This window comes from Sitophilus oryzae, unplaced genomic scaffold (assembly GCF_002938485.1).
Source record: "Sitophilus oryzae breed Bouriz unplaced genomic scaffold, Soryzae_2.0 scaffold_1126_pilon_pilon, whole genome shotgun sequence".
NCBI lineage: Eukaryota > Metazoa > Arthropoda > Insecta > Coleoptera > Curculionidae > Sitophilus > Sitophilus oryzae.
The window spans coordinates 536078-548719 of NW_022145756.1; the positions used below are offsets into that span (position 1 = coordinate 536078).

The 12642-nt window shown below is 35.6% G+C and overlaps 2 protein-coding genes across 2 annotated transcripts in view; both read left to right on the plus strand.

The window, feature by feature from the left end:
* Window positions 1-12642, plus strand: part of LOC115886167 — a 123468-nt gene that overhangs the window by 50199 nt on the left and 60627 nt on the right. The window contains exons 16-22 of the mRNA XM_030905245.1: window positions 7-2021; window positions 2110-2258; window positions 2498-3679; window positions 3918-4751; window positions 4871-11005; window positions 11165-12059; window positions 12290-12640. Coding sequence (XP_030761105.1) covers window positions 7-2021; window positions 2110-2258; window positions 2498-3679; window positions 3918-4751; window positions 4871-11005; window positions 11165-12059; window positions 12290-12640 — 11561 coding nt within the window. The remainder of the gene's footprint in view (window positions 1-6; window positions 2022-2109; window positions 2259-2497; window positions 3680-3917; window positions 4752-4870; window positions 11006-11164; window positions 12060-12289; window positions 12641-12642) is intronic.
* LOC115886201 overlaps window positions 1-12642 on the plus strand; it is a 44484-nt gene that overhangs the window by 5269 nt on the left and 26573 nt on the right. The window lies entirely within an intron of this gene.

Consider the following 12642-nt stretch of genomic DNA (forward strand, 5'->3'; position numbering starts at 1 on the left):
ACTTAGGCCAAAAAAATATTTCAAGTAAAGACAAGGAAATTTTATTAAAATCCATTGCTTCTTCCCCACCCGAGGCTCATGTGATGGATAATGAAATACAAAAAATAAGATCTGAAATATTTGATGATGATAAACCAACATTAAAATCTCCTAGTAAAAAAATACACGAACCTACTATAAAAACACCATGTTCGGAAATTGATAAAGAAATGCCGGTTTCCAAAACTATCCGTGATAATAAAATTGATTTAAAGACTGCTGCTGTTGAATTACCCGCATTACCACTAAAAACACTGTCTCCGGAACTAGACATAGAAATGTCGACTACTAAAATTAAAGACGAAAAACAATCCTTATCTCTTATTTCTATATCAACTGAGCTCTCAGTAAAATTAACATCTCCGGAACAAGATAAACAAGTATTGATATCGAAATATAATAAAGATAAAAAAGAATCCTTGCCTACTAATATTAAGTCACACGAGCCCTCACTAAAGCAACCATCTCTAGAACACGATAAAGAAATATTTACATCTAAAAATATTAAAAATGGAAAAGAAACTCTATCTCCTATTTTTAAGTCCCCTGAGCTCCCAGTCAAATCACCATCCTCGGAAGAAAAAGACGTATTGACATCTAAAATTTTACATGACGAAAAAGAATCCTTATCTCCTATTTCTAAATCATTTGAGCCCCCAGAAAAATCACCATCTCCAGAACACGATAAAGAAATATTGACATACAAAATTATCCATGACGAAAAACAATCTTCTGATGTTGCTAGGTCAACTGAGCCTTTAGCAATACCACTTTCTCCGGAAGAAAAAGACGCATTGACATCTAAAATTTTACATGGCGAAAAGGAATCCGTATCTCCTATTTCTAAGTCACCTGAGCCTCCAGTAAAATCACCATCTCCAGAACACGATAAAGAAATATTGACATCCAAAATTATCCATGCCGAAAAACAATCTTCTGATATTGCTAGGTCAACTGCGCCATTAGCAATACCACATTCTCCGGAAGAAACACACGCATTGACATCTAAAATTTTACACGACGAAAAAGAACCCTTATCTCCTATTTCTAAGTCACCTGAGCCCCCAGTAAAATCACCATCTCCAGAACACGATAAAGATATATTGACATCTAAAATTATCCATGACGAAAAACAATTTTCTGATATTGCTAGGCCAACTGAGCCTTTAGCAAAGCCAATCTCCCCGGAAGAAAAAGACGTATTGACATCTAGAAATTTACATGACGAAAAAGAATCCTTATCTCCTATTTCTAAATCACCTGAGCCCTCAGTTAAATCACCATCTCCAGAACACGATAAAGATATATTGACATCCAAAATTATCCATGACGAAAAACAATCTTCTGATATTGCTACGTCAGCTGAGACTTTATCAAAGCCACTTTCCCTGGAAGAAAAAGACGTATTGACATCTAAAATTTTACATGATGAAAAAGAATCCTTATCTCCTATTTCTAAGTCACCTGAGCCCCCAGTAAAATCACCATCTCCAGAACACGATAAAGAAATATTGACATCCAAAATTATCCATGACGAAAAACAATCTTCTGATATTGCTAGGTCAACTGAGCCTTTAGCAAAGCCAATTTCCCCGGAAGAAAAAGATGTATTGACATCTAAAATTTTACATGACGAAAAAGAATCCTTATCTCCTATTTCTAAGTCACCTGAGCCCCCAGTAAAATCACCATCTACAGAACACGATAAAGATATATTGACATCCAAAATTATCCATGACGAAAAACAATTTTCTGATATCGCTAAGTCAACTGAGCCTTTTGCAAAGCCACTTTCTCCGGAAGAAAAAGACGTATTGACATCTAAAATTTTACATGACGAAAAAGTATCCTTATCTCCTATTTCTAAGTCACCTGAGCCCCCAGTTAAACCACCATCTCCAGAATACGATAAAGAAATATTGAATTATAAAATTATCCATGACGAAAAACAATCTGATATTGCTAGGTCAACTGAGCCTTTAGCAAATCCACTTTCCCGGAACAAAAAAAGAAGTATTGACATCTAAAATTTTACATGACGAAAAAGAATCCTTATCTCTTATTTCTAAGCTACCTGAGCCCCCAGTAAAATCACCATCTCCAGAACTCGATAAAGATATATTAACATCCAAAATTATCCATGACGAAAAACAATTTTCTGATATTGCTACTTCAGCTGAGACTTTATCAAAGCCACTTTCCCTTGAAGAAGAAAAGACGTATTGACATCTAAAAATTTTACATGATGAAAAAGAATCCTTATCTCCTATTTCTAAGTCACCTGAGCCTCCAGTAAAATCACCATCTCCAGAACACGACAAAGAAATATTGACATCCAAAATCATCCATGCCGAAAAACAATCTTCTGATATTGCTAGGTCAACTGAGCCTTTAGCAAAGCCAATTTCCCCGGAAGGAAAAGACATATTGACATCTAAAATTTTACATGACGAAAAAGTATCCTTATCCCTATTTCTAAGTCACCTGAGCCCCCAGTTAAACCACCATCTCCAGAATACGATAAAGAAATATTGACTTATAAAATTATCCATGACGAACAACCATCTGATATTGCTAGGTCAACTGAGCCTTTAGCAAAGCCACTTTGCCCGGAACAAAAAGAAGTATTGACATCTAAAATTTTACATGACGAAAAAGAATCCTTATCTCGTATTTCTAAGTCACCTAAGCCTCCAGTAAAATCACCATCTCCAGAACACGATAAAGAAATATTGACATCCAAAATTATCCATGACGAAAAACAATTTTCTGATATCGCTAAGTCAACTGAGACTTTAGCAAAGCCACTTTCCCTGGAAGAAAAAGACGTATTGACATCTAAAATTTTACATGATGAAAAAGAATCCTTATCTCCTATTTCTAAGTCACCTGAGCCTCCAGTAAAATCACCATCTCCAGAACACGATAAAGAAATTTTGATATCCAAAATTATCCACGACGAAAAACAATTTTCTGATATCGCAAAGTCAACTGAGACTTTAGCAAAGCCACTTTCTCCGGAAGAAAAAGACGTATTGACACCTAAAATTTTACATGATGAAAAAGTATCCTTATCTCCTATTTCTAAGTCACCTGAGCCTCCAGTAAAATCACCATCTCCAGAACACGATAAAGAAATATTGACATCCAAAATTATCCATGCCGAAAAACAATCTTCTGATATCGCAAAGTCAACTGAGACTTTAGCAAAGCCACTTTCCCCGGAAGAAAAAGACGTATTGACATCTAAAATTTTACATGATGAAAAAGTATCCTTATCTCCTATTTCTAAGTCACCTAAGCCTCCAGTAAAATCACCATCTCCAGAACACGATAAAGAAATATTGACATCCAAAATCATCCATGCCGAAAAACAATCTTCTGATATTCCTAGGTCAACTGAGCCTTTAGCAAAGCCAATATCCCCTGTAGGAAAAGACATATTGACATCTAAAATTTTACATGACGAAAAAGTATCCTTATCCCCTATTTCTAAGTCACCTGAGCCCCCAGTTAAACCACCATCTCCAGAATACGATAAAGAAATATTGAATTATAAAATTATCCATGACGAAAAACAATCTGATATTGCTAGGTCAACTGAGCCTTTAGCAAATCCACTTTCCCCTGAACAAAAGAAGTATTGACATCTAAAATTTTACATGACGAAAAAGAATCCTTATCTCTTATTTCTAAGCTACCTGAGCCCCCAGTAAAATCACCATCTCCAGAACTCGATAAAGATATATTAACATCCAAAATTATCCATGACGAAAAACAATTTTCTGATATTGCTACTTCAGCTGAGACTTTATCAAAGCCACTTTCCCTTGAAGAAAAAGACGTATTGACATCTAAAATTTTACATGATGAAAAAGAATCCTATCTCCTATTTCTAAGTCACCTGAGCCTCCAGTAAAATCACCATCTCCAGAACACGACAAAGAAATATTGACATCCAAAATCATCCATGCCGAAAAACAATCTTCTGATATTGCTAGGTCAACTGAGCCTTTAGCAAAGCCAATTTCCCCGGAAGGAAAAGACATATTGACATCTAAAATTTTACATGACGAAAAAGTATCCTTATCCCCTATTTCTAAGTCACTTGAGCCCCCAGTTAAACCACCATCTCCAGAATGCGATAAAGAAATATTGACTTATAAAATTATCCATGACGAAAAACAATCTGATATTGCTAGGTCAACTGAGCCTTTAGCAAAGCCACTTTCCCCGGAACAAAAAGAAGTATTGACATCTAAAATTTTACATGACGAAAAAGAATCCTTATCTCTTATTTCTAAGTCACCTAAGCGTCCAGTAAAATCACCATCTCCAGAACACGATAAAGAAATATTGACATCCAAAATTATCCATGACGAAAAACAATCTTCTGATATCGCTAAGTTAACTGAGACTTTAGCAAAGCCACTTTCTCCGGAAAAAAAAGAAGTATTGACATCTAAAATTTTACATGACGAAAAAGTATCCTCATCCCCTATTTCTAAGTCACCTGAGCCCCCAGTTAAATCACCATCTCCAGAACACCATAAAGATATATTGACATCCAAAATTATCCATGACGAAAAACAATCTTCTGATATTGCTACGTCAGCTGAGACTTTATCGAAGCCACTTTCCCTGGAAGAAAAAGACGTATTGACATCTAAAATTTTACATGATGAAAAAGAATCCTTATCTCCTATTTCTAAGTCACCTGAGCCTCCAGTAAAATCACCATCTCCAGAACACGATAAAGAAATTTTGATATCCAAAATTATCCACGACGAAAAACAATTTTCTGATATCGCAAAGTCAACTGAGACTTTAGCAAAGCCACTTTCTCCGGAAGAAAAGACGTATTGACACCTAAAATTTTACATGATGAAAAAGTATCCTTATCTCCTATTTCTAAGTCACCTGAGCCTCCAGTAAAATCACCATCTCCAGAACACGATAAAGAAATATTGACATCCAAAATTATCCATGCCGAAAAACAATCTTCTGATATCGCAAAGTCAACTGAGACTTTAGCAAAGCCACTTTCCCTGGAAGAAAAAGACGTATTGACATCTAAAATTTTACATGATGAAAAAGAATCCTTATCTCCTATTTCTAAGTCACCTGAGCCTCCAGTAAAATCACCATCTCCAGAACACGATAAAGAAATATTGATATCCAAAATTATCCATGACGAAAAACAATTTTCTGATATCGCAAAGTCAACTGAGCCTTTAGCAAAGCCACTTTCTCCGGAAGAAAAAGACGTATTGACATCTAAAATTTTACATGACGAAAAAGTATCCTTATCCCCTATTTCTAAGTCACTTGAGCCCCCAGTTAAACCACCATCTCCAGAATGCGATAAAGATATATTGACATCCAAAATTATCCATGACGAAAAACAATCTTCTGATATTGTTAGGTCAACTGAGCCTTTAGCAAAGCCACTTTCTCCGGAAGAAAAAGACGTATTGACATCTAAAATTTTACATGACGAAAAAGAATCCTTATCTCGTATTTCTAAGTCACTTAAGCCTCCAGTAAAATCACCATCTCCAGAACACGATAAAGAAATATTGACATCCAAAATTATCCATGACGAAAAACAATTTTCTGATATCGCTAATTCAACTGAGACTTTAGCAAAGCCACTTTCTCCGGAAGAAAAAGACGTATTGACATCTAAAATTTTACATGACGATAAAGTATCCTTATCTCCTATTTCTAAGTCACCTGAGCCCCCAGTTAAATCACCATCTCCAGAACACGATAAAGATATATTGACATACAAAATTATCCGTGACGAAAAACAATCTTCTGATATTGCTACGTCAGCTGAGACTTTATCAAAGCCACTTTCCCTGGAAGAAAAAGACGTATTGACATCTAAAATTTTACATGATGAAAAAGAATCCTTATCTCCTATTTCTAAGTCACCTGAGCCTTCAGTAAAATCACCATCTCCAGAACACGATAAAGAAATATTGATATCCAAATTTATCCATGACGAAAAACAATTTTCTGATATCGTTAAGTCAACTGAGACATTAGCAAAGCCACTTTCTCCGGAAGAAAAAGACGTATTGACATCTAAAATTTTACATGATGGAAAAGTATCCTTATCTCCTATTTCTAAGTCACCTAAGCCTCCAGTAAAATCACCATTTCCAGAACACGATAAAGATATATTGACATCCAAAATTATCCATGATGAAAAACAATCTTCTGATATTGCTACGTCAGCTGAGACTTTATCAAAGCCACTTTCCCTGGAAGAAAAAGACGTATTGACATCTAAAATTTTACATGATGAAAAAGAATCCTTATCTCCTATTTCTAAGTCACCTGAGCCTCCAGTAAAATCACCATCTCCAGAACATGATAAAGAAATATTGACATCCAAAATCATCCATGCCGAAAAACAATCTTCTTATATTGCTAGGTCAACTGAGCCTATAGCAAAGTCAATTTCCCCGGAAGGAAAAGACATATTGCCATCTAAAATTTTACATGACGAAAAGGAATCCGTATCTCCTATTTCTAAGTCACCTGAGCCCCCAGTTAAATCACCATCTCCAGAACACGATAGAGATATATTGACATCCAAAATTATCCATGATGAAAAACAATCTTCTGATATTGCTACGTCAGCTGAGACTTTATCAAAGCCACTTTCCCTGGAAGAAAAAGACGCATTGACATCTAAAATTTTACATGATGAAAAAGAATCCTTATCTCCTATTTCTAAGTCACCTGAGCCTCCAGTAAAATCACCATCTCCAGAACACGATAAAGAAATATTGATATCCAAAATTATCCATGACGAAAAACAATTTTCTGATATCGCTAAGTCAACTGAGACTTTAGCAAAGCCACTTTCTCCGGAAGAAAAAGACGTATTGACATCTAAAATTTTACATGACGAAAAAGTATCCTTATCTCCTATTTCTAAGTCACCTGAGCCTCCAGTTAAATCACCATCTCCAGAACACGATAAAGATATATTGACATCCAAAATTATCCATGACGAAAAACAATTTTCTGATATCGCTAAGTCAACTGAGCCTTTTGCAAAACCACTTTCTCCGGAAGAAAAAGACGTATTGACATCTAAAATTTTACATGACGAAAAAGTATCATTATCCCCTATTTCTAAGTCACCTGAGCCCCCAGTTAAACCACCATCTCCAGAATACGATAAAGAAATATTGACTTATAAAATTATCCATGACGAAAAACCATCTGATATTGCTAGGTCAACTGAGCCTTTAGCAAAGCCACTTTCCCCGGAAGAAAAAGACGTATTGACATATAAAATTTTACATGACGAAAAGGAATCCTTATCTCGTATTTCTAAGTCACCTAAGCCTCCAGTAATATCACCATCTCCAGAACACGATAAAGAAATATTGACATCCAAAATTATCCATGACGAAAAACAATCTTCTGATATTGCTACGTCAGCTGAGACTTTATCAAAGCCACTTTCCCTGGAAGAAAAAGACGTATTGACATCTAAAAATTTACATGATGAAAAAGAATCCTTATCTCGTATTTCTAAGTCACCTAAGCCTCCAGTAAAATCACCATCTCCAGAACACGATAAAGAAATATTGACATCCAAAATTATCCATGACGAAAAACAATTTTCTGATATCGCTAAGTCAACTGAGACTTTAGCAAAGCCACTTTCTCCGGAAGAAAAAGACGCATTGACATCTAAAATTTTACATGACGAAAAAGTATCCTCATCCCCTATTTCTAAGTCACCTGAGCCCCCAGTTAAATCACCATCTCCAGAACACCATAAAGATATATTGACATCCAAAATTATCCATGACGAAAAACAATCTTCTGATATTGCTACGTCAGCTGAGACTTTATCAAAGCCACTTTCCCTGGAAGAAAAAGACGTATTGACATCTAAAATTTTACATGATGAAAAAGAATCCTTATCTCCTATTTCTAAGTCACGTGAGCCCCCAATAAAATCACCATCTCCAGAACACGATAAATATATATTGACATCCAAAATTATCCATGACGAAAAACAATCTTCTGATATTGCTAGGTCAACTGTGCCTTTAGCAAAGCCAATTTCCCCGGAAGAAAAAGATGTATTGACATCTAAAATTTTACATGACGAAAAAGAATCCTTATCTCCTATTTCTAAGTCACCTGAGCCCCCAGTAAAATCACCATCTACAGAACACGATAAAGATATATTGACATCCAAAATTATCCATGACGAAAAACAATTTTCTGATATCGCTAAGTCAACTGAGCCTTTTGCAAAACCACTTTCTCCGGAAGAAAAAGACGTATTGACATCTAAAATTTTACATGACGAAAAAGTATCCTTATCCCCTATTTCTAAGTCACCTGAGCCCCCAGTTAAATCACCATCTCCAGAACACGATAAAGAAATATTGACATCCAAAATTATCCATGACGAAAAACAATCTTCTGATATTGCTAGGTCAACTGAGCCTTTAGCAAAGCCACTTTCTCCGGAAGAAAAAGACGTATTGGCATCTAAAATTTTACATGATGAAAAAGAATCCTTATCTCCTATTTCTAAGTCACCTGAGCCTCCAGTAAAATCACCATCTCCAGAACACGATAAAGAAATATTGACATCCAAAATTATCCATGACGAAAAACAATCTTCTGATATTGCTAAGTCAACTGAGACTTTAGCAAAGCCACTTTCTCCGGAAGAAAAGGACGTATTGACATCTAAAATTTTACATGATGAAAAAGAATCCTTATCTCCTATTTCTAAGTCACCTGAGCCTCCAGTAAAATCACCATCTCCAGAACACGATAAAGAAATATTGACATCCAAAATTATCCATGACGAAAAACAATCTTCTGATATTGCTAGGTCAACTGAACCTATAGCAAAGCCAATATCCCCTGTAGGAAAAGACATATTGACATCTAAAATTTTACATGACGAAAAAGTATCCTTATCCCCTATTTCTAAGTCACCTGAGCCCCCAGTTAAACCACCATCTCCAGAATACGATAAAGAAATATTGAATTATAAAATTATCCATGACGAAAAACAATCTGATATTGCTAGGTCAACTGAGCCTTTAGCAAATCCACTTTCCCCGGAACAAAAAGAAGTATTGACATCTAAAATTTTACATGACGAAAAAGAATCCTTATCTCTTATTTCTAAGCTACCTGAGCCCCCAGTAAAATCACCATCTCCAGAACTCGATAAAGATATATTAACATCCAAAATTATCCATGACGAAAAACAATTTTCTGATATTGCTACTTCAGCTGAGACTTTATCAAAGCCACTTTCCCTTGAAGAAAAAGACGTATTGACATCTAAAATTTTACATGATGAAAAAGAATCCTTATCTCCTATTTCTAAGTCACCTGAGCCTCCAGTAAAATCACCATCTCCAGAACACGACAAAGAAATATTGACATCCAAAATCATCCATGCCGAAAAACAATCTTCTGATATTGCTAGGTCAACTGAGCCTTTAGCAAAGCCAATTTCCCCGGAAGGAAAAGACATATTGACATCTAAAATTTTACATGACGAAAAAGTATCCTTATCCCCTATTTCTAAGTCACCTGAGCCCCCAGTTAAACCACCATCTCCAGAATACGATAAAGAAATATTGACTTATAAAATTATCCATGACGAACAACCATCTGATATTGCTAGGTCAACTGAGCCTTTAGCAAAGCCACTTTGCCCGGAACAAAAAGAAGTATTGACATCTAAAATTTTACATGACGAAAAAGAATCCTTATCTCTTATTTCTAAGTCACCTAAGCGTCCAGTAAAATCACCATCTCCAGAACACGATAAAGAAATATTGACATCCAAAATTATCCATGACGAAAAACAATCTTCTGATATCGCTAAGTTAACTGAGACTTTAGCAAAGCCACTTTCTCCGGAAGAAAAAGAAGTATTGACATCAAAAATTTTACATGACGAAAAAGTATCCTTAACTCCTATTTCTAAGTCACCTGAGCCCCCAGTTAAATCACCATCTCCAGAACACGATAAAGATATATTGACATCCAAAATTATCCATGACGAAAAACAATCTTCTGATATTGCTACGTCAGCTGAGACTTTATCAAAGCCACTTTCCCTGGAAGAAAAAGACGTATTGACATCTAAAATTTTACATGATGAAAAAGAATCCTTATCTCCTATTTCTAAGTCACCTGAGCCCCCAGTTAAATCACCATCTCCAGAACACGATAAAGATATATTGACATCCAAAATTATCCATGACGAAAAACAATCTTCTGATATTGCTAGGTCAGCTGAGACTTTAGCAAAGCCACTTTCCCTGGAAGAAAAAGACGTATTGACATCTAAAATTTTACATGACGAAAAAGAATCCTTATCTCTTATTTCTAAGTCACCTAAGCGTCCAGTAAAATCACCATCTCCAGAACACGATAAAGAAATATTGACATCCAAAATTATCCATGACGAAAAACAATCTTCTGATATCGCTACAACTGAGACTTTAGCAAAGCCACTTTCTCCGGAAGAAAAGGACGTATTGACATCTAAAATTTTACATGATGAAAAAGAATCCTTATCTCCTATTTCTAAGTCACCTGAGCCTCCAGTAAAATCACCATCTCCAGAACACGATAAAGAAATATTGACATCCAAAATCATCCATGTCGAAAAACAATCTTCTGATATTGCTAGGTCAACTGAACCTATAGCAAAGCCACTTTCTCCGGAAGAAAAAGACGTATTGACATCTAAAATTTTACATGACGAAAAAGTATCCTTATCTCCTATTTCTAAGTCACCTGAGCCCCCAGTTAAATCACCATCTCCAGAACACGATAAAGATATATTGACATACAAAATTATCCATGACGAAAAACAATCTTCTGATATTGCTAGGTCAGCTGAGACTTTAGCAAAGCCACTTTCTCCGGAAGAAAAGACGTATTGACATCTAAAAATTTTACATGATGAAAAAGAATCCTGGCCTCCCATTTCTAAGTCACCTGAGCCCCCAGTAAAATCACCATCTCCAGAACACGATAAAGAAATATTGACATCCAAAATTATCCATGACGAAAAACAATCTTCTGATATTGCTAGGTCAACTGAGCCTTTAGCAAAGCCACTTTCTCCGGAAGAAAAAGACGTATTGGCATCTAAAATTTTACATGATGAAAAAGAATCCTTATCTCCTATTTCTAAGTCACCTGAGCCTCCAGTAAAATCACCATCTCCAGAACACGATAAAGAAATATTGACATCCAAAATTATCCATGACGAAAAACAATCTTCTGATATTGCTAAGTCAACTGAGACTTTAGCAAAGCCACTTTCTCCGGAAGAAAAAGAAGTATTGACATCAAAAATTTTACATGACGAAAAAGTATCCTTATCTCCTATTTCTAAGTCACCTGAGCCCCCAGTTAAATCACCATCTCCAGAACACGATAAAGATATATTGACATCCAAAATTATCCATGACGAAAAACAATCTTCTGATATTGCTAGGTCAACTGAGCCTTTAGCAAAGCCACTTTCTCCGGAAGAAAAAGACGTATTGACATCTAAAATTTTACATGATGAAAAAGAATCCTTATCTCCTATTTCTAAGTCACCTGAGCCTCCAGTAAAATCACCATCTCCAGAACACGATAAAGAAATATTGAAATCCAAAATTATCCATGACGAAAAAACATCTTCTGATATGGCTAGGTCAACTGAGCCTTTAGCAAAGCCACTTTCTCCGGAAGAAAAAGACGTATTGACATATAAAATTTTACATGATGAAAAAGAATCCTTATCTCCTATTTCTAAATCACCTGAGCCTCCAGTAAAATCACCATCTCCAGAACACGATAAAGAAATATTGACATCCAAAATCATCCATGTCGAAAAACAATCTTCTGATATTGCTAGGTCAACTGAGCCTATAGCAAAGCCACTTTCTCAACAAGAAAAAGACGTATTGACATCTAAAATTTTACATGACGAAAAAGTATCCTTATCTCCTATTTCTAAGTCACCTGAGCCCCCAGTTAAATCACCATCTCCAGAACAAGATAAAACATTATTTGACATCCCAAAATTATCCATGAGAAAAACAATCTTCTGATATTGCTAGGTCAACTGAGCCCTTAGCAAAGCCAATTTCCCCGGAACGAAAAAGACGTATTGACATCTAAAATTTTACATGATGAAAAAGAATCCTTATCTCCTATTTCTAAGTCACCTGAGCCCCCAGTAAAATCACCATCTCCAGAACACGATAAAGAAATATTGACATCCATAATTATTCATGACGAAAAACAATTTTCTGATATCGCTAAGTCAACTGAGCCTTTAGCTATGCCAATTTCTCCGGAAGAAAAAGACGTATTGACATCTAAAATTTTACATGACGAAAAAGAATCCTTATCGCCTATTTCTAAGTCACCTGAGCCCCCAGTAAAATCACCATCTCCAGAACACGATAAAGAAATATTGACATCCATAATTATCCATGACGAAAAACAATTTTCTGATATCGCTAAGTCAACTGAGCCTTTAGCAAAGCCATTTTCTCCGGAAGAAAAAGACGT